This window comes from Rhinatrema bivittatum, chromosome 5, assembly GCF_901001135.1.
Source record: "Rhinatrema bivittatum chromosome 5, aRhiBiv1.1, whole genome shotgun sequence".
Taxonomy (NCBI): Eukaryota; Metazoa; Chordata; class Amphibia; order Gymnophiona; family Rhinatrematidae; genus Rhinatrema; species Rhinatrema bivittatum.
This window is the reverse complement of record NC_042619.1, coordinates 166,160,009-166,181,431: the sequence shown is the minus strand read 5'-3', so window position 1 is coordinate 166,181,431 and position 21,423 is coordinate 166,160,009. Positions and strand designations below refer to the sequence as shown.

General features: G+C 41.8%; 1 protein-coding gene across 7 annotated transcripts in view; it reads right to left on the bottom strand.

The window, feature by feature from the left end:
• DACH1 (dachshund family transcription factor 1) overlaps positions 1-21,423 on the bottom strand; it is a 1,193,143-nt gene that overhangs the window by 656,367 nt on the left and 515,353 nt on the right. For all 7 annotated transcript variants that reach the window (XM_029603010.1, XM_029603012.1, XM_029603015.1 and 4 more), the window contains exon 3: positions 11,750-11,911. In XM_029603010.1, coding sequence (XP_029458870.1) covers positions 11,750-11,911 — 162 coding nt within the window. The remainder of the gene's footprint in view (positions 1-11,749; positions 11,912-21,423) is intronic.

The window sequence follows — 21,423 nt, the reverse complement described above, 5'->3', positions numbered from 1 at the left end:
ACGCTGGCATAATTGAGCATCCGTCTTCCAACCTGCAGGCCGATTTAAAAAATTTTTTTTATTTTGGGGCCTCCGACTTAATATCGCTATGATATTAAGTCGGAGGGTGTACAGAAAATCAGTTTTTTCTGCTTTTCTGTACACTTCCTCGGCGCCAGCAAAAATTAACGCCTTTGGAGCGCACTGTATTGTATCCGCCCGACAGTTCTTTAGGGCTATTATTAATTCTCCTAGCTCAAGCTTCATAGAGGTAATTTTTTTAGGTCAAACCACAGACCTTCTCTATTCATATGGTCCTGCTCTACTGATGCTCCCAGGAATTCCTTCTATAGATAATGAGGATTCCAAACCAGTCCTACTTCTGCAGTACAAGAAAAATATTTTCTACCAGGGAATATATTTACCCTTTCTCAAGGGAATTTACTCTATAGAAGGCTAAGGTTTCCCTACATACGTGCACGCATACTTGTAACTGCAATGCACAGTATGATTACTGATAATAAGGTACTGCGTTGCATTCCAAATCATGCAGTTTCATACAACACTCACAATTATAGCAATAGACACAGCAATGATATGTGGATCCTTGTTTTTCTGAATGTATGAAACTCAAAAGCACATATCCTGATCCTTTCCAAAGATTTAAAATTAAAGATGTTTTCTGTTGTTGTTACTTTCTCATTCCCAAAACTGACTTTCATTCTCTTCATAGGGAGAGCAATTTTCAGAAACTATTTATCTAGGAAAACACTGTTTTGCTGGGGTAAAATGGCTGTCTGAAAATTGCCTAACCCTTACCAGGTTAAAAGTACATGTGGAGTCAACAACACATGTACTTTTAGCCAGGTAAAGCATAGGTGGGCCTACATATATGCTTAGGTCGAAGGAGGGATATAGCATGCATAAATTATATTTCCAAATCTACATGTGTTATTTTCAAGAGAAAATGTACCAACAGAAAAATCAGGTGATAAACTCTACTTATTTCAGAGACAATTTTCAAAGGGAAAGTATGCTCATACTTTCTCTTTTAGAAACGAATGCAAAACAAGTGGGTAAAGGCACCAATAGACTAATCCACAATGCAAGCACGTTTGAAAAGTAAGCCCTCTATGTATTTAAACAAGCTTTCAACAACACGCCTCATTTTATTCTCTCACCTCATTTTGTAATTTTATTTTCCTTTCTATGCTCCCCTCCTTACTTTCACATGAATTATAAAGAAAACTATGAAGAAAATCACAATGTTTATCATTTAAAAAAATACTGAAATTTAATTCATTCCAGTTTATAAAAACTTGACTTTTTCTTATAGTAAAAGACATTATATAGTAGGGATGTGCAGAGCAAAATTTTATGTTCATATTTTTTATGTCCGAAAGGGGGTCCCACTTGCGGCCAATATGGACATAAAAAAAATCCAATGAGTTGGGTATATGTACATATGTGCAAAAAAAAAATTTAAACCCCCTCACCCTCCTTAATCCCCCCCCCAGACTTACCACAACTCCCTGGTGATCGAGCGAGGAGTGAGGACGTCATTTCTGCAATCCTTGGCGAGAAGCATGTGACGTCGGTGGCACGTCGAGTGACGCGGCGTCACGTGATTCCCGGCTCGTTCGCGCCGGATGGCTCGTTCGGCCCAAAAAGAACTTTTGGCCAGCTTGGGGAGGCCTCCTGACCCCCCCAAGCTGGCCAAAAGTTCTTTTTGGGCCGAACGAGCCGTCCGGCGCGAACTCGCCGGGAATCACGTGGCGCCGCGTCACTCAGACGCGACGTCACGTGATTCCCGGCGAGTTCGCGCCGGCCAGCTTGGGGGGGCCTCCTGACCCCCCCAAGCTGGCCAAAAGTTCTTTTTGGGCCGAACGAGCCGTCCGGCGCGAACGAGCCGGGAATCACGTGACGCCGGCGTCACTCGACGTGCCGCCGACGTCACATGCTTCTCGCCAAGGATTGCAGAAATGGCGTCCTCACTCCTCGCTCCATCACCAGGGAGTTGTGGTAAGTCGGGGGGGGGGGATTAAGGAGGGTGAGGGGGTTTATATTTTTATTTTGGCTCAACAATCGCGATTTCCCACATATCGAACATATCTATGTTCGATATGTGGGAAATCCGATCGTTTATGTCGAATCAATTTTTTAAGTAAAAAAAAAATATGAGTTGCGTTTTACTAATGCGGTCAATCCGAATGCACACCCCTATTATATAGTTATAGCTTCGGTAGCCGATAAAACAGCAGTTTACTATACAATTTGAACTCCCTGGTCTACTCCACAATGGTCTGTTGTTGGTTAGATATATTGTAGTGAGCAGAAACTTAAAATTATTTGAGTCAGATCATATACTAAGTTACTATAGGTAAAGAAAAGTTTTTAGTACATCAAAAAATCAGATATTTTAAGTTTTGTTAGTCAATGAGAGAAAGGAAAGGGCTACTCAAGAGTTCCAATATTTAAAAATCAATATTACACAAACGACATCTACATTACTATCTAAGTCAAGATATCTAGTTTTCATCTATATAGTTTTAATTTGAGCTTGGAGCGTGTTGCTTCTCAGTTACAAAGCCATTATTTGCAAGTTAACCCAAATAAATCAGAAGCCCTTTAACTTAGTATTATTTCATTCATTCCAAATTTGATCCCTGTTATGAATGGTACTCCAATTTCTTTGAAAAATTCAGTTTATCCTCTTGGAGTGACATTTGATTCACAATTAACTATGATCCAGCATATCTCTGCTATTGTTCAGAAATATTTTTTTTTACCTTCGATACATCCATCAGCTCCATCCACTTCTGAGCTCTCATGACTTGAAAATTTTGGTTCATGTGTTCATTCTCAACAAAATAGATTATTGTAATTCTCTGTTGTTAGGTATCCCAAGTTAGTTATTTATTTATTTATTTATTTATTTAACAACTTTTAATATACCGACGTTCGTATGGCACATCACGCCGGTTTACAGGTAACTTAAATAACTTAATAAACATTAAATATTTAAGTTATAAATTAAAAAGATTGTTATAGCTTCAAAATCCAGCTGCCAGACTTATCTTTGGTATAAAAAATATGATCATATTTCTCCTGATTTGCAAAGGCTTCATTGGCTCCCAATCAAATACCGTATCCATTTCAAGATTTTGTGTTTGAAATTTCAGCCTTTACACAGTGGTTTTCCTCTCTATCTTGCCAAGCTGCTGATCCCTTATGTGCCTTCACAATCTTTCCGTTCTTTGCAAATAGGCTTATTAGCTCTTCTGCCATTGTCAGTAATATCTCTAGAAGCTACAAGACAGTCATCATTTTGCTACAGGCCCCGTTCTTTTGGAACACTTTACCTTTGGAAATCCATTCCGAAGTTTAATATTTGAAATTTAGAAAGGCAGTTAAAGCTTGTTTTTTCTTGCAGGCATATGAGTGTTCCTAATGATGTAGTTTTCTACTTTATTTGCATGTAATTATCCTATTTATATATTATTATTATTCTGTTATGAATAATGTTATGTTTATTATGAATTGTTTTTATGTATGTGCATTTGCTTGGTTAATTTGCCTTATGTATATTTTTATGTTTTTAACAACCAGCTTTTAAGAATGTTTTACTTTGTATATACGCTTTGTTAACTTGCTTTACAATATGTATATTAAATAAAAATACATAAATAAAATAAATAAATCAGACTACTGTTGTGTGAAAATTTAACAGAGCTATGATCTATGTCCTCCTCAAAAGCGGGATCTGGGGAAGAGTGTATCTGATGATTTTAAGGTGACCAAAGAGGTAGATAAAACATTGGCAAAAAACAGGAAGGTGCTTGACTATTTAAGAAGAGGAATAGACAGCAGAAAAAAGGAGGTGATATGGGCCCTATTTAGGTACCTGATGAGACCTCACTTCGAATATTGTGTACAGTTATAGAGACCGCGCCTTCAAAAGAATATCAACAGGATGGAGTCGGTCCAGAGGATGGCTACTAAAATGGTCAGCGGTCTTAGTTCTAAAGCATATGGGGATAGACTTTCCTGGAGGAAAGGCGAGACAGGGGAGATTTGATAGAGAAATGGAAAATCTTAAAGGTTTCTATGCACAGGAGGTGAGCCTCTTTCAATAGAAAGGAGGCTCTATAATGAGAGGTCATGAAAGGGGGTAGACTCAGGAGTTATCTTAGGAAATATTTCTTTACAGTGAGGGTAGTAAATAGGTGGAATAACCTCCCAGTGGAGATAGTGGAGACAAAAACAGTGTCTCAATTCAAGAAAGCAGGGGTTCTATTACGGGAGTGGATCCTTGGGCCAGCGTAGTAGGGAACCAATGGGGAGGAACCCCAGAGGACCCTTCCAATGGAAGGCAAGGTTTTAGGAGACCCGAGACCCTGCAGGACCTTTACCACTACCAGCCCTCATTCCTTGCAGGTTGAGCCCTTGGGTACCGGGCCAGCTGGAATTATGTGGAGTCTCAGGCTGGCTGTTACACTTGAGTCCACAGGCAAGGATGTAGACAGACGGCGTATCTCATAGTCAGGCAGGCAAGGGTCTTGGCAGGCCGCGTATCTCATTGTCAGCAGGCAAGGGTCTTGGCAGGTAGCGTATCTTGTAGTCAGGCAGGCAAGGGTCTTGGCACAGAGAAACAGAAGACAGGAAACAGGATTCAGATGACGGAGGATCCAAACAGGAACTGGAGCCAGGAGTAGCCAAGGCAAGGCCTGAGAAGCAGGCCCTGCCTTAAATACTTGCAGGCTTGTGAGGAGGAGTCCGGGCCCCTCACGCAGTGACCCCTAAAAGGGGGTCCGTTGGCGCGTGGGCATGCCTGGGAAGATGGGGATAAGGAGGAAGACCAGAGCAGGAGCCACCAGCGTGCCGACCTGCACGTGGCGTAGGCAGGGTAGCCCGGGAAGAAGGCCACGGCATGGCTTGCCGGCCGTGACCGCCAGCTGAAGCGAGATTCCCGGGTCCAAGGAGGCACATGGAAAGTGGACTCTTTGCCTGGTGCAGGATTTCTGGGCCTTCCGGTCAGACCCGGAGGGCGCCTGCCGCCAGGAGGCAGAGTACAGGGGAGACTGAGGTTAGTTGGAGCTTCAGGCTTGAGGTGGGCCTCACAGGATCTCCTATAGAGGAGCATCCACCACAGGCAAGGGTGCGCAATCAAAGTTCAAGGAGGAAGGCCAGAGGTCACGGAAGGCCAGCATAGAGAGTCCAAGTGGAATGCACGAGTCAAGGCCAGAAAACCAGTCCAGGATAGTTAGCCAAGGCAGGGCCTAGCTCTAGAATGGATGAACTGGTGAAACTGGTCATTTATTTATTTATTTGATTCTTTTCTATACCGACATTCATGACACAAGTCATATCATATCGGTTTACATAGAACCAGGATAAAAATCACATTAGAAATTTATAACAATATGTATAAGAAGCAGATACAGTAGAATATTGCGTGAGACATACCAGATTTGAGGTCATGGCATGGAAGCACCCCTGTTATAAAATTCACCCACTTGCGCAGCTCACACCTGACTTTGCATGGTTGAGCATGCCCACTTACAAAATTGGGTGCATATATATATCCGTGAATAGCCTATTTTATAACATACATGCGTATTGTGCATATGTTATAAAATTGCCGCATCTTTGTGTGCCGTGTGCCTGTTTAAAAGTTACCATCCCTGACAGTAACTTTTGAACAAGCGCGCCTGTGCCCATATAAGCGCGTATATAGGCGCAGGCATATATACATTGGAATTTTAGATCATCCACACAAGTGCTCATATACTATTTAATATAAGCCTAGCATGCGTAAGTGTGCTCCTAATTTTAAGCGGTTATGTGAGGAAATATTATTCACATATCTTTCTTTGGGACTTGGCTTTTATATGCGCAGTGAGCACATTTTAAAACATATACGTGTGAAGGAAATAATCAGTTTGTCCACGCAGTCCACCAGTTTGTCCAGTCTATCTCTAGGTCCTCAAAGCCCCTCTTGTCCTTCATCCTGCATTCCCTCCAGTTTACCCAGACCCCTCACCCAGTCAGTTTTTGACTATAGACTAGTTTTAGTCTGACATTCCTGAAAAAGATCTGAAGTAAATAGGTGCAGTTAACAGCCCGATGCACGCTGCATTTGCCAGATTTAAAATTGGATTTTATGCGCATAAATGTTGGCCCCCTCCATGGAATGCACAGACTCTGTCCCAAAATCTGCCACTTTTTTTGGCACATGTGGTTGTGTAAGCATGTGCATATATGCACATAGGGGTAGATTTTAAGAGAAGCGCATGCGGGGTACAGTGCGGACAAATGTACACCCGATTTTATAACATGCGCGCCCTGCTGCGTGCATGTTATAAAATTTGGGGTCGGCGCACGCAAGGGGGTGCACACTTGTGCACGCTGAGCCCTAGGGGAGGCCCAATGGCTTTCTCCGTTCCCTCCAAGGCCGCTCCGAAATTGGCGGCCTCGGAGGGAACATTTCTTCCGCTCCCCCCCACCTTCCCCTCCCTTCCCCTATCTAACCCACCCCCCAACCCTACCTAAATCCCCCCCACCTTGTTTAACTTTTTACGCCTGCCTCTGTCAGGCGTATCTTGCACGCGCTGGACGGCTGCTGGCACGCCATCCCCCGGCTCAGCCGCTGTGCCAGAGGCCTAGGTCCCGCCCCCCGACCAGCGCCATGCCCACAGCCCCGCCCCTTTTTCAACGCCCCAGGACATACGCGTGTCCCGAGGCTTGTGCGTGCTGCCGAGCCTATGCAAAATAGGCTCGGCGCACACAGGAGCAGGTTTTTGGGGTTACGCTCGTAACCCTTTGAAAATCTACCCCATAATGTGCCAGTTTTAAAATAAGAGTTGCTCGTGTTTGGCCCGTATACTCACATATATGGGACTTTTAACACAAGCAACTCTTAAAATGTACCTCCTCAGATAGTAATTTTCTAAAGACATATGAATCACATGCATAATTCCCTTTGAGAACTGGTGCAAATTCTGTGGTTTAAAGTAACTGTGGACTTTGTCAGTGTCCCTATAGTTTTGATAATTGCCCCATATGTTTAAAAAAAAATTAACAGAGCTTTGTGAATATACCACATTCTCAAGAACAATTTTCAGTAGCCTCTCCGGTTGCAAAGTTCATGTGCACTGCTAATATATATATATACCTTGCTGCTCATAAGCTATCATAAAGTACAAACAAACCTTGTACCTATTTGTGTGGGTAGCTTGCAAGGGTAAAATAGTGCACACACATATCTGAAAATGGAATGCACATGAGCAGTTTTCTTCCTATAACTTCAACACACCCCCAGTTGTTTAACCCAGCTCTAGAAATCCACATTAGCCAGGCAGAGAAGGGTAATTTTCAGCCAGACCAATATACCTGTCTAAATTGCTTTTAAAATTACCCTTTTAAAATATGAATATAGCACAGTGCACACTGCTCTTAGAGAAGGAGATTATTTTTCTTTTATTTTTAAAGGGGAAGCAGGTTATTTTGAACAATCCAAAGGCAGTACTGTGTTCTAATATCACTGGACTGCTGCAGGTGCAAGGTCATTGGTTTGTATGTGGCAGCCTTCCATGCTTGACTTCATTCTGTATAGTTTATTAGTATAGACAGATCTTCTCTGAAGCACAAAGGGTTCAAATAAGTTTTCAGTTCATCTATTAAATTCTCAACAAATCATATAGAAAAAAAATTTGTAAAGTTACAGTGAAAGGATATTTCATAGGTAAAGATATTAACTCTAAGGGAGAATAATGCCACAGCTTTATGTTTTAAAGCATGATAATCCCCTGTCAGCTATGCTGTTATCCACAGAAAAAACATTTTCCATTGTAACTAATTTAGTATGATGACAGAGAAAGAAAGGTTGATAAACAAGTTGTAGGAAATATCTAGGGCTTCTGATTACTAACAAACTAAAACCATCTCCTTCCCCTCAAATGTCCTTGAAAACTGGAATGTTTCAAATGGATCAGCACCCTAATTTCATTTCATTTATTTAAAATGTATATTCTGCAATTACATAAGTGCTCATAGAGGATTACAAGGATTCATAATAAAATAACAATATGACAAGAAAAATACAAAAGATAAATGTCAAAAACACATAAAAATAAAAATAAGTTCAACTTATCTGACCCCCGTTCCCTCCCCTCACCCCATACCAGTAATTCATAAATCCCATGGCTCTTTTTTGATTCAGGCTCCTGCAGCTGACCTTGAATTGTGGGGCTCACAGCTGGTCTGTTCAAAGTGAATTGGAGCTCCCATAGTTCCTACACCAGTAAAAACAACAATGAATTTTGAAAATCAAGGGGGTTCAAACTCAGTGCCACATGATTTTGAGCGGGCCTCATCAGAAGAGGAGCAGCAGAAGCCCGTCCTAGAAAAAGCCCCATAGGATTGAGAATGTGCAGCTGTAGCTGGGGTTGGAAAGTTTGTGGGTGTGCTCTTACTCAGTTTTTCAGAACAGTGGCTTGCTCTTCTTTTTTGGTTATTGTGCTGTGGCTGGGGGGGAGGGGGGTTGTGAGTATGGAAATGTTGCTGTGCCTGCGGGAGTCTGTGAATTTGTAGCCGTTTTATTTATTTATTTATTTGCTCCATTTCTATACCACCCATGTAAAGCAGACTAAGGGTAAGGTACATATATAACGATTAATTGTAAAGAATATACACATTGTTGCTATTCATGGGGCGACTACAGTGCTGTTGCTGGGGTTGGAGGTTTAAATGAGCATCGAGGCTTATTTTATTGTTGAGTTAACTGAAAATAACCCTTGCAACAAAAAAGCTAAACATAGATTTGTAATAACCTAAAAGTAATCATATTTGCTGGAAAAGAAACATCTACATTTATATTTTATAATCTTTATATTGATCTATCTTAATACATTTGCAATTATTTTTTCGGAGCTATACTTCCTTCAACAAGCCAATACAAAAAAAAAAGATTGCAAGAAAGATAAAAATGAGAAAATACTTCAAAGATTTGCAACAGAATATCTGGTTAGTATAAATTCAGAGACTATGGGCCTTATTTTCTAAGGCTATCGCAGACTTGCACTAACAGCGCAAGCCTGCGATAGCTAGCGAAGGTAGCACACACCTGCGCTACCTACATCATGGCAGAGTCGGCCCCGGAAGAGGAGGAGTCAGGGCGTCACCGGGGCCCACTCTACGAGGACGGCGCAGATGGTGCGATCGCTGCCGGCTAGTGCAGGACCGCCCCCTGTGACCACCGGATTTTCTAAGTTCTGCGAACTTAGAAAATCCAGCGCTATGAGACTGAAAATAGAAAAGATTATTGGGCAGGTAGGTTGACCCAGTAGCAGTGCAGTGAACTGCCATTCAGAAGAACCTGGGTTCATTTCCCAGCTCCGGTCTTCTTCTCACTGGGGCTGTGGATGATCAAGGGCTAATATTTCCTAAGACTTCTCTCCCATTCTGTGCCTACGGGAAAAATTAGTAAATGAGGCCCTAAGCTGGGAAGGGATATGAAATGGGGAATAATCCTTGAAATGGAACCAGATTCTAGCCCTTATTCTAAGTGAGTTGGAAGACCAAAGGAGCATATGGAAACTGCAGAGTAAAATTAATGATCTAGTTACATAGTGATCTATTAATTCAAGAAAGAATGGAATAAGCACAGAGGATCACTGAGAGAGTAGTGGGGATTGTAGAGCTGAGCAGTTGCGGTGGATGGCCAGACTAGATGGGCCATATAACTTTTTTTTCCTGCCATCATGTTTATATGTTTCTAATAAAACAGGCAATAGTGAACATGATGCTATCAAATGTATTTTTCCCATTTGTTTTCAGAATCATTTCATAAAGATCAACCTCAGTTTTCAGCTGCAGAGAAATGCCAATTGTGTCCTCTCTCAGGGTCAATATTTTCACATTGTAAGCCTCACTGTCAGTCCATATTTGATTATAAATATTAGACATATCAGGTTGTTTAGGTTGGAGCTATTAAAAATTCCAGACCATTTTTCCTTCTTATCTGTAGTGGTAGCTCATATCAGCCAACCTGTCACAAGGCAGTACTTGATATAAACAAGAGATTGCAAAGGCATCTCAGTAATCAATATTAGGATGGCTACAGTATGGAAGCCCCAACCAGTGCATATCATTTGTCTCAGCATCTATTTCTATGACCAAATGAAGCATTAATTCAAATCATAAATCTATGGTGATTTAAATCTGGGAATGAGCACCTGCCTGCTTTAATGATTTATTTGGTACATTTCAGTAAGCAGGAGATTTGTCCATATGAACTGACAGGTCACCTTCAGATGCCAGGAGCAGAATGTTTATCACCATGCAGACTAGCATCTCATCTAAGCAAGTAAATATTAAACTAAAAGAATTCAATTGATTGTGGATGGGGAAGAACGGCGTCACGGCCATATATTTTACTCAGTGTACTAATACCTCACTTTGATCCAACCATGGGCTTTTTCTTTCCTCCTAAAATGATAATTTTGCTGGGAGGATAAGAGCTCAAGGTTACACATAAAATTGGGGGATTTAAAATAATTACCTATTAGCATTGCTAGCTTCCTTTAACTCTCTTTGTTTAGTGACCTTTACCTATTATTATGGTGCAGCTTTTTAAAAATTGTATGCAATATTGCCCTTAATTATCATAAGAGTTTTATCATTTTATAGGATGAACTTAATCTTAAATAGCAGAATATTGGTAAATGTGCAGGCACAGATTTTTACAAGGTCATCCAGTCCTAGGCTTCACGAAACTGCATTACAATTATAACACACCGATGTGGATAAGATAGCAATAAAATTGTTCAACAAACATACTATACTGTTGATATATTTGTTCCATAATGATAAAAATGGCAGCTGGCTGTATATAAAATTAATGTCAAAAAGCATTATGGCATATAGACAGAGGAAGAATTTAATGCTATTGTCTTAAGTTATTTTATATATGAACATCTGTTATGCTCAGTATCTAGAAAATGTCCATGTCACCACTATTCTCACGAATGAAATATTATGCCAGTGCAGTTTCAACATAACACCAAAAGAAAGTGCAATGAAAGGGAATGAAAAATTATTTTTACTACATCTAGATCTGATTAAAAACTGGTAATTAAAAAGATTAAACTAGCTTTGCCACATATGTTAGCAAAATAATTTGCACAGTCTAATGAGTGCAACATATTTTGAAACATTTCCCTCTGAAAAATAAACCTTTTGCTCATTATATGTTTAAAAAAAAAAACCTACCACTGTTTTGACATCATCAAAAAAGTTTACCAGATGCTATTTCAAATGTGAAAGCATATAGTAATTGAGTTTGCAGGCATGTCTATAGTTGTCAAAAAGATACACAGAACTATGCAAAATGTTTTCTCTCAACCTACTACAGTGAATTGCTGAAAATCGATACAGTTTATAATGGAAGGTGCCATGGTGAGATTTCCCCCTGACACTTTCATTTGTCACCCTACCTCTTGTTTGAAAAATGCACTCTTAGCAATCAAATTGCTTTCTTTCAAGGAAAATATGAACTGTGGTCTAATACAGTAATCTGCAAAGGGAAAAATGTTCTTATGATAACTACAACAACAAAACTGAGTAATTATTTAAACTGTCAAGCAATATAGTGCCATAGAAAGCATCCTTAAAGGTACATATCAACATTTATATGTAATGTTTAAAAATAAAGTTATCAAGAAGTTGTGCAGTATCATCTCGTTCGAGAACTAGTATTTTCTGAACTTACCAACACTCGAATGCAGATCCCCATTTTCTGAATCTGCCCCATGTTGGTTATTGCTGGCGTGATAGTTTGTCATAGCTTCTAATTTGATTTTTTTCACCTTCATTGCTTCTGCAATGGCAGCATTGGTAGCTGCTGCAGCTGCTGCGGCTGCTGCTGTCAAACCTGCAAGACACAGGTATTAAGTTCAATGCATGTACAATACAACTTTCTATGTAACTCTAGCAAAAGAGTTCCAAGTTAAAACTTTTTTTCTCATTAACAAGATAAGCATCTTCTGTTCCTAATTTTCTGTAGGATTTTTCGTTCTGCTATAAATATAGCAGAATGAAGAGCTGCGGCTAGAAAAGGGGTGGGGGAGGCGATAGTTGCACCCGACCGCATCATGGCGGTGCATTTTTCCCTGCCGAGGTTGTGGCCGCAGCATGCACTATCACCCCCATAGCGCCTCTGCAAAAAAGGTGTAGCTATTTCCAGCGCTGCTGCTGGCGATAATGTGTAACGAATTATCGCCCTCAGCACCACCGGTCCCCAGATATTTTAAAATCCCGCCCAAACCCCTCCACTTTCCTTCATTTCAATTATGTTGCCACGATGTGGTCGTTATCACGTGCGTTAGGGCCCTATCGCATGCGAGAACGGCCCATTGCATTTTGAAAAATGACCCCGTATATTTGTGCTGTTATAAAAACAATTTATGCAGTTTTCAAGTTCCCACCATGCTTCTGAAAACTCATTAGAAACAGTTTTCCATTTTCTTTAAAAATGTTGCATTACTATTTATTTTGTGCGGTAAAAATTGCTATTTTTTAATCTGTAAAGAGAAATGAATATCTTTAAGTGAAAATGTTCATGAATGACATCTGAGATTTAGTGAATTACAATTCTTAAACGTTACAAACTGGATTTGTAATACAATATTTAGATGATATGACATGGTTTATGTTACATTGTTTCTTTCAAAGGTGAGTAATTGCTTTTATTTTATAACATTGTAAAGCTGTGGAAATGGTCAAATACCTGCAGATATTCAGCTCATGACATTTTTTCTCAAGTTGAACTTAAGATACTTAAATTAGCCCATGGGATTTATGCTTCCAAAAGTTTTTTTTTAGCATATCAGAAATTTGCTGAATTTTTGTTACACATCCTAGTTGAGTTCACAGAAAATGTAGAGTTCACCTCTATTCATCCTTCTGTGTTGAATATATCATAAGAACATAAAAACAGTAACTTTCAAACAGTCATGCGGGCGTATATCTACATGCGTATGCCGGCTTGTGTGAATGGAAGCAGCCATTTTATAACATATGCATATACATGCATGTATGGTATAAAATCGGCGGTATACACGTACATCTATGCACAATTTTATATGGGTTTTCCGAATGTGCGTGCAAATGCCAGCTCTACCGCATAAATGGGAAGATTTTATTACATATGCGTGTCGACGAATTACCAGTTTTCCCAGTTCGCCCAGGTAAAGGCTAGGACTTCCTAACTCCCCTAATTAACCTGCCTCCCTTTTATTCTTTTAGTCCCAACCCTTCAATCCTCACTAACTAGCCTCTTTTTGTTTTAATTAGACTTGTTACTCGCCATCCATGGCAAATGTAAATTTACATGGATAGGGTCCCCCAGTATGCACTTGTGAGCATAAATAGTTATGTGCTATTTTAATGCTAAAATCCAGAAATGCCCAGGCCCCACCCCTTTTTTCCATAAAAATTGTTTATGCGTGTACCGGGAGATGCGTATACTTGCGCGTTTTAAAAAAATCCGTGCAGTGCGTGCCAGCCCAGGATACATGAGTATCTGCAGGCTTTGGCGCGCACTGAGCTCTTAAAATTTACTCCAAAATGTGCCAGGCTTGATCAAATCAAAGGTCCATGGAGACCAGCATCTTGATTCTGACAGTAGCCAATCTGAGTCATCAGGAAGTACCCAGCACATTCTAAACAGTAGATGCACTCCTTATTGCTCTTTCCTAGGGATAAGCGATGGCTTTCCCTAATTCTATTTAGCTAATAATTGTTTATAGACTTTTTCTTTAGGAACTTTTCCAAACTCCTTTTAAATCAGACTATGCAAGACCTCATCTTCCAGTAATAAATTCCACAGCTTGATAGTATAATGAGTGAAAAAATACTTTCTCCAGTTTGTTACTACCTGTTAGTTTTATGGAATTCCCCCTTGTGTTAGTACTATCTCAAGGAGTAAACACTGTTTCCTAATTAGCTATTCCACCCACACTCACGATTTCATAAACCTCTAATATATGTCCTCCCAGTCGTCTCTTTTTCCAGCTGAAGAGTCCTAATCTGTTTAGCATTTATTTGTAAAGAAGCAGTTCCATCCCCTTTTTTTGTGTTGCCGTGCTCTGTACCTTTTTAGGTCCGCTATATCTTTTTTGAGATGGGGCAACCAGAATTGCACACAATACTCAAGAAGGTAGATTTTATAAATCTATGCGCGCGCGAACAAAAGTATGCCAGATTTTATAAGATACGCGCGTAGCCGCGCATATCTTATAAAATCCGGGGTCGGCGCGCGCAACGGGGTGCACATTTGTGCAACTTGCGCGCGCCGAGCCCTGCGCGCGTTGCACGTTCCCTCCGAGGCCGCTCCAAATTCGGAGCGGCCTCGGAGCGAACTTTCCTTCTACCCCCCCACACCTTCCCCTCTCTTCCCCTACCTAACCCACCCTTCCAGCCCTATCTAAACCTTCCCCCTACCTTTGTTGTTAAAGATACGCCTGCATCTGGCAGGCGTAACTCTGCGCACACCAGCGGGCTGCTGGCGCGCCATCACCCAACCCGGGGACTAGTCCGGAGGCCTCAACCATGCCCCCGGGCCGGCGCCACGCCGACATGCCCTTCAGAACGCCCCGAAATTTGCGCCGCCCGCCCGACACGCCCCCCTTGCGAAGCCCTGGGACTTACGCGCGTCCTGGGGCTTGCACACACCACCGAGCCTATGCAAAATAGGCTCGGCGTGCGCAGGGGGGTTTTAAAAGTGTTACTCGTGTACCTTATGCGCGTAACCCTTTTAAAATCCGGCCCAAGATGTGGTCATAGCATGGGCATTATAATATTCTCTGTTCGTTTCTGAAAGTTTCCTAACATTTTATTTGATTTTTTGACCAGTGCTCTACACAGAGCTGAGGATTTCAAATTATTGTACATGATGACGCCAACATCCTTTTCCTGCGTTATAACACCTAATATGGAAAACAGCATTGTTTATTCAAAGTAAAGATGATTTTTCCATATGTACATCACTTTTCATTTGTTCATATTAAATTCATTTAGATACCCAGTTCCCCAATCTCATCAGGTCCTTCTACAATTCCTCACAGACTGCTTGTATTTTGACTACTTTGAATATTTTTTTGTGTCTTCTGAAAATGTGATCACTTCATTTGTTGCACCTTTAAAAGCACTGGTCCCAGTACAGATCTTGGGGCATATCAGTATTTACCTTTTTCCACTGGGGGAAAGTGACAGTCTAGTCCAACTGTCTATTTCCTTTCTTTTACTCAGTTACTAGCTTACATACCAGTTACCAAGCCATGTATCAACATACAATTTCTTTTTAAAGGTTCATAGAGTGACTTAAAGGGAAAACAGACAAGTACAATCAAAAGCTAAAGAATTCCATACTTATTAGCCTTTTAAACCTTGGTTAAATGAGATTTAAATTATTAAAGGTGTCATATTCATAAATCAAATAACAGGAAAATGTATCCAGCTAAAGTTACCTAGATAAACCCCCCATTGAATATCCCTTATTAAAGTTATCCAGCTAACTTTAGCTAGATAACTTTAAAACTAACCATCCAGCTTTTGAATATGGCCCGTTAGGTCTAAACATATGGAGATAAAAATAGCTGGATAGATAGGCACTTAACCGGATATCTTCAAAAGATATGTATATAGGCTTACTTGCAAATACATGCAATGTATTAGAATCATGTAGATCATACTTTTCCTACCTATTTTAAAAATATATGTGCACATATTTAAAAGTAAAGTAGGACTTGCTCATCTAAACTGGCAAATTTTAAAACATGCATGAGGAAAGCAGAGCTGCTTACCTGTAACAGGTGTTTTCCAAGGACAGCAGGATGTTAGTCCTCACACAAGGATGAAATGATCAGATACAGCCCGATGTGGGCATGCCCTATACCAAGAATCCACATGCATTCCCTCTTCAGTCTCGTAACATAGAATTTTGATAAAATAAAAAATAGGAGAAACCCAACTCAGCAGGGTGGCGGGTGGGTTTTTTGATGACTAACATCCTGCTGTCCTCGGAGAACACCTGTTACAGATAAGCAACTCTGCTTTCTCCGAACATAAGCAGGATGGTAGTCCTTACACATGGGTGAATCCCTAGCTACAGGCTGCTCCCCAACAAAAAAGGGGACCAACAGGCACACCTAACCAGGTGCCAACAGGCACATCAACAATGGTGCTGTTGATAACAGAGAGGGGAGACAGCCTGAACCCAAACAACAGCCCTAGATTGGGAGAGTAGGGTTCTACAACTTAAACAGATTGCGGAGGATAGACTGGCTGAACCTACTATCATGTCAGCCATCCCTATCCAGACAGTAATGTGATATAAATGTGTGGCAAGAACTCCACATTGCAGGCTTGCCTATCTCTTCCATGGTAACTGCTCGCAAGTGGGCCACCGATGCTAACATGACTCTGACAGAATGAGCCTTGACATGACCCCAAGATGCAGTACCGCCTGGGTATAACAGAAGGAGTTGCAATCTGCTAGCCAATTGGATATTATCTGTTTGGCAACAATGCCCAACCTATTATCAAAAGAAACAAAATGTTGGGTGGACTGTCTGTCCACTCCAGATACAAGGCGGAGACTTGCTTGTGCTTCAAGCTATGCAGTACTTGTTCGCCTTGGTGTGAATGAGGTCTGGGAAAGAAAATTGGCAGGGTGACTAACTGGTTAAAATGGAAATTCATCACCACCTTAGTCACCGGCCTCGATGGCTACCTGGAGGAGGAGGAGGAGTCTGGAGTACTGGCGGAGACTTGTTGAACGGTTTCATGATGTTCCCGGAGTTGGGCCACAGCATCTCTCACTCTATCTCCGAAAAGGTTCTCCCCAGGACACGGCATATCAGCGAGTCATTCCTGTACCTCTGGTCAGAGATCCAAGGACCGCAGCCATGCCATTCTGCGAGTGTCGATTCCCACTGCAGAGACCCTCAATACCATCTACAAAACATCATAGGTCTCAAGGACCTCGTGTTTCCCACACTCCAGACCTTTGTGCACCAGCGACATGAGGTGCTGCTGCTGAGGCAGTTGCTCAGCCACCTCTTTCACCTGCTTCCAGATGTCCCGCAGGTATTGGCTCATATAGAGCTGGTAGGTAGTGATGCAAGCAATAAGCATTGGTGCCTTGGAACACCTTCCTCCCAAGAGCATCCATCGTTCTGTGGTCTTTCCCCAGGGGCACCAAGGAATGTGTCCAAGAGCACTTTGCCCTTTTGAGGGAGGATTCGATCACCACCGATTGGTGAGGCAGCTGACCCTTATTGAATCTGGTAGCCTTCTTATTAATGGGATGTACTGTGAGGGGCTGTTTGCAAATACTCAGCAGCAACTCCTTAAGGATCTCGTGAACTGGGACTGCCACGATCTCCTTATGAGACTCCACAAACTGAAGGATCTCAAGTATTTTGTGCCTAGAATTCTCCTCTGTCAAAAGCTGGAATGGAATGGACTCAAAAACCCTGCGAAGGTTAAGTCCTCAGGCAAAGATTTCCTTTGCTCATCTGGAGAAGGGTCTATTGGGAGACCATCCAAATCCTTGGAGGACTCAATTTGATCATCCCCCTAGGGGTCATAGAGACCCTCATCCTCAATATGCTAGGGGATAGGGCCCTATGTGCTCGGCCTATGACCAGAAGTGCAGGCACTGATGGGCCTGGATGGGGGACTATAGGCTTCAGCATCTCTGCTAGCCTCAGCGGAGCTTCCTCCTCATAAGGTGCCATCCTGGGAACTGATATCAGCTGGGTCGGTAACACTCCAATGATCACACTGAGCTTCTCCAGAAGTGGTACGAGGACAGACAGCACCAGCTGCGGTGCCAATGGTGCCTCAGGACCAAAGCCTTGAAGCACCCGCTTCACTGCCAGCTGGTGTCAGTGCTCCAGCTCCTCCTTGAACATTACTGATACCAACACCGACTGGGAGGAAAGAAGGGTGGCCAGATCAGTGTCTGGCACCAGCACCGGTGAAGACCATCGCAGACCCCAGGCATCAATGGAAAATGGGTGGCCCTCGCCACAGGGTCAATTCAGAGGCATCACGGCAAAAGCCGGTACATCCCCATGCCCAGCAACGTGCATCGACAGAGACCAGTGCCAATTCTTCTTAGACAGAAACTGGTGCCAATGCTTCTTCCCTCAATGCTCTGCCCAGTCCTTCCCTGGTTCTGAGGTTGAAGACGAACCTAGTGTCCTTGGCCCAGAGGAAATCAACAATGGTCGGTCTATGGCACACCAATCCACAGCGACCTCAACAGAACTGATGGTCCCACTGATGTCGATGGTGAGGTGTTCATCGGTGCACCTCTGAGGACCTTCAATGCTGATGCCATCGATGCAGATGTCGATGGCTCAGACTTCTTCAACTTGAAGAGTCAGTTGGACCGTTAGATGATCGAGGGGTTAAAGGGGCACTTAGAGAAGATAAGGCCATCGCGGAAAGATTAAATGATTTCTTTGCTTCGGTGTTTACTGAAGAGGATGTTGGGGAGGTACCCGTAATGGAGAAGGTTTTCATGGGTAATGATTCAGATGGACTGAATCAAATCACGGTGAACCTAGAAGATGTGGTAGGCCTGATTGACAAACTGAAGAGTAGTAAATCACCTGGACCGGATGGTATACACCCCAGAGTTCTGAAGGAACTAAAAAATGAAATTTCAGACCTATTAGTAAAAATTTGTAACTTATCATTAAAATCATCCATTGTACCTGAAGACTGGAGGATAGCAAATGTAACCCCAATATTTAAAAAGGGCTCCAGGGGCAATCCGGGAAACTACAGACCGGTTAGCCTGACTTCAGTGCAAGGAAAAATAGTGGAAAGTGTTATAAACATCAAAATCACAGAACATATAGAAAGACATGGTTTAATGGAACAAAGTCAGCATGGCTTTACCCAGGGCAAGTCTTGCCTCACAAATCTGCTTCACTTTTTTGAAGGAGTTAATAAACATGTGGATAAAGGTGAACCGGTAGATATAGTATACTTGGATTTTCAGAAGGCGTTTGACAAAGTTCCTCATGAGAGGCTTCTAGGAAAAGTAAAAAGTCATGGGATAGGTGGCGATGTCCTTTCGTGGATTGCAAACTGGCTAAAAGACAGGAAACAGAGAGTAGGATTAAATGGGCAATTTTCTCAGTGGAAGGGAGTGGACAGTGGAGTACCTCAGGGTTCTGTGTTGGGACCCTTACTGTTCAATATATTTATAAATGATCTGGAAAGAAATACGACGAGTGAGATAATCAAATTTGCAGATGACACAAAATTGTGCAGAGTAGTTAAATCACAAGCAGATTGTGATAAATTGCAGGAAGACCTTGTGAGACTGGAAAATTGGGCATCCAAATGGCAGATGAAATTTAATGTGGATAAGTGCAAGGTGATGCATATAGGGAAAAATAACCCATGCTATAATTATACGATGTTGGGTTCCATATTAGGTGCTACAACCCAAGAAAGAGATCTAGGTGTCATAGTGGATAACACATTGAAATCGTCGGTTCAGTGTGCTGCGGCAGTCAAAAAAGCAAACAGAATGTTGGGAATTATTAGAAAAGGAATGATGAATAAAACGGAAAATGTCATAATGCCTCTGTATCGCTCCATGGTGAGACCGCACCTTGAATACTGTGTACAATTCTGGTCGCCGCATCTCAAAAAAGATATAATTGCGATGGAGAAGGTACAGAGAAGGGCTACCAAAATGATAAGGGGAATGGAACAACTCCCCTATGAGGAAAGACTAAAGAGGTTAGGACTTTTCAGCTTGGAGAAGAGACGACTGAGGGGGGATATGATAGAGGTGTTTAAAATCATGAGAGGTCTAGAACGGGTAGATGTGAATCGGTTATTTACTCTTTCGGATAGTAGTAGGACTAGGGGACACTCCATGAAGTTAGCATGGGGCACATTTAAAACTAATCGGAGAAAGTTCTTTTTTACTCAACGCACAATTAAACTCTGGAATTTGTTGCCAGAGAATGTGGTTCGTGCAGTTAGTATAGCTGTGTTTAAAAAAGAATTGGATAAGTTCTTGGAGGAGAAGTCCATTACCTGCTATTAAGTTCACTTAGAGAATAGCCACTGCCATTAGCAATGGTTACATGGAATAGACTTAGTTTTTGGGTACTTGCCAGGTTCTTATGGCCCGGATTGGCCACTGTTGGAAACAGGATGCTGGGCTTGATGGACCCTTGGTCTGACCCAGTATGGCATTTTCTTATGTTCTTATGTTCTTGTCAAGTCGTAGTAGATGTCCCTTCAGGGTCATAAGAGTGCACAAGCAGCAACTCTGGATATCATGTGATATCCCCAGGCAGAGAATGCATGCCTCATGAGGATCAGTGATCAACATGGTCCTTGGGCACTATGGGCATCGGCGAAAACCAGACATGGCCATGATGAGTTGAAACAAAAGAGCAGAAGAATGGAATAATGGCGGCGGGTGGCGATGACTGGAAGGCACCAAGGCACCTCTACCACAGGGGGAGCCAATCGTGAAAAGAAACTTACCTGAAACACTGAAAACCCTGACTGGGGACACTACAGGAAGGTACGTAGAAGGACCCAGCGATGTACTGAAGAAAACGATTGCGAAAACCATGATAAAACAAAGTTTTCCACAAAGTAAAAGCCAAGTTTTTAGAGCTCAAACTGCGAGGCTCACAGCTCCGCGGACAAAAACAAACTGAAGAGAAGCTGTGCATGGACGCATGGTATAGGGCATGCTCAGCATGAGGATTTTGCATCAGCTCCATCTGATGATGTCACCCATGTGTAAGGACTACCATCCTGCTTATCCTTGGAGAAATGAAAATAACTAGTTTAACAAGTTGTCCACCAGTTCGCACAGTCCTTCTCCAGGTCATCATTAACTTCCTGATTCTTTAACCTGAACGCCCAGCAGTTCAGCCAGACCCTCCACCCAGTTAGTACTATGCAATAAACATGTTTAATATCATACCAGATAATTAGCAGGTGTAAAAATATATAAGTATGTTGAAAACGTACGCACGTGACTTTTAAAATAGCAACTTACGTGTTTAGTTTTGGCCCTACCCCTAGACCATCCTTTTTTATGTGCATATATTAAGTACGAAAGTGGCAATACACGCATATGTTTTATTTTGGTAAAATATGGAATATGCAAGTAGAGGCTAATTATGCACATATATGCTAATTTGTTTGCATGTAAACTTTTGAAAATTCACCCCTAAGTGTTTATCTCACATTTTATTTAATTTTATTGCTATTTTTCTCTCAACTATCACCTCCAGGAGGGAATTCTATGCATATGCCACCCTTTCTGTAAAAAAAATATTTCCTATCATTGTTCCTGAATCTATCCTCTTGGAGCATCCTATC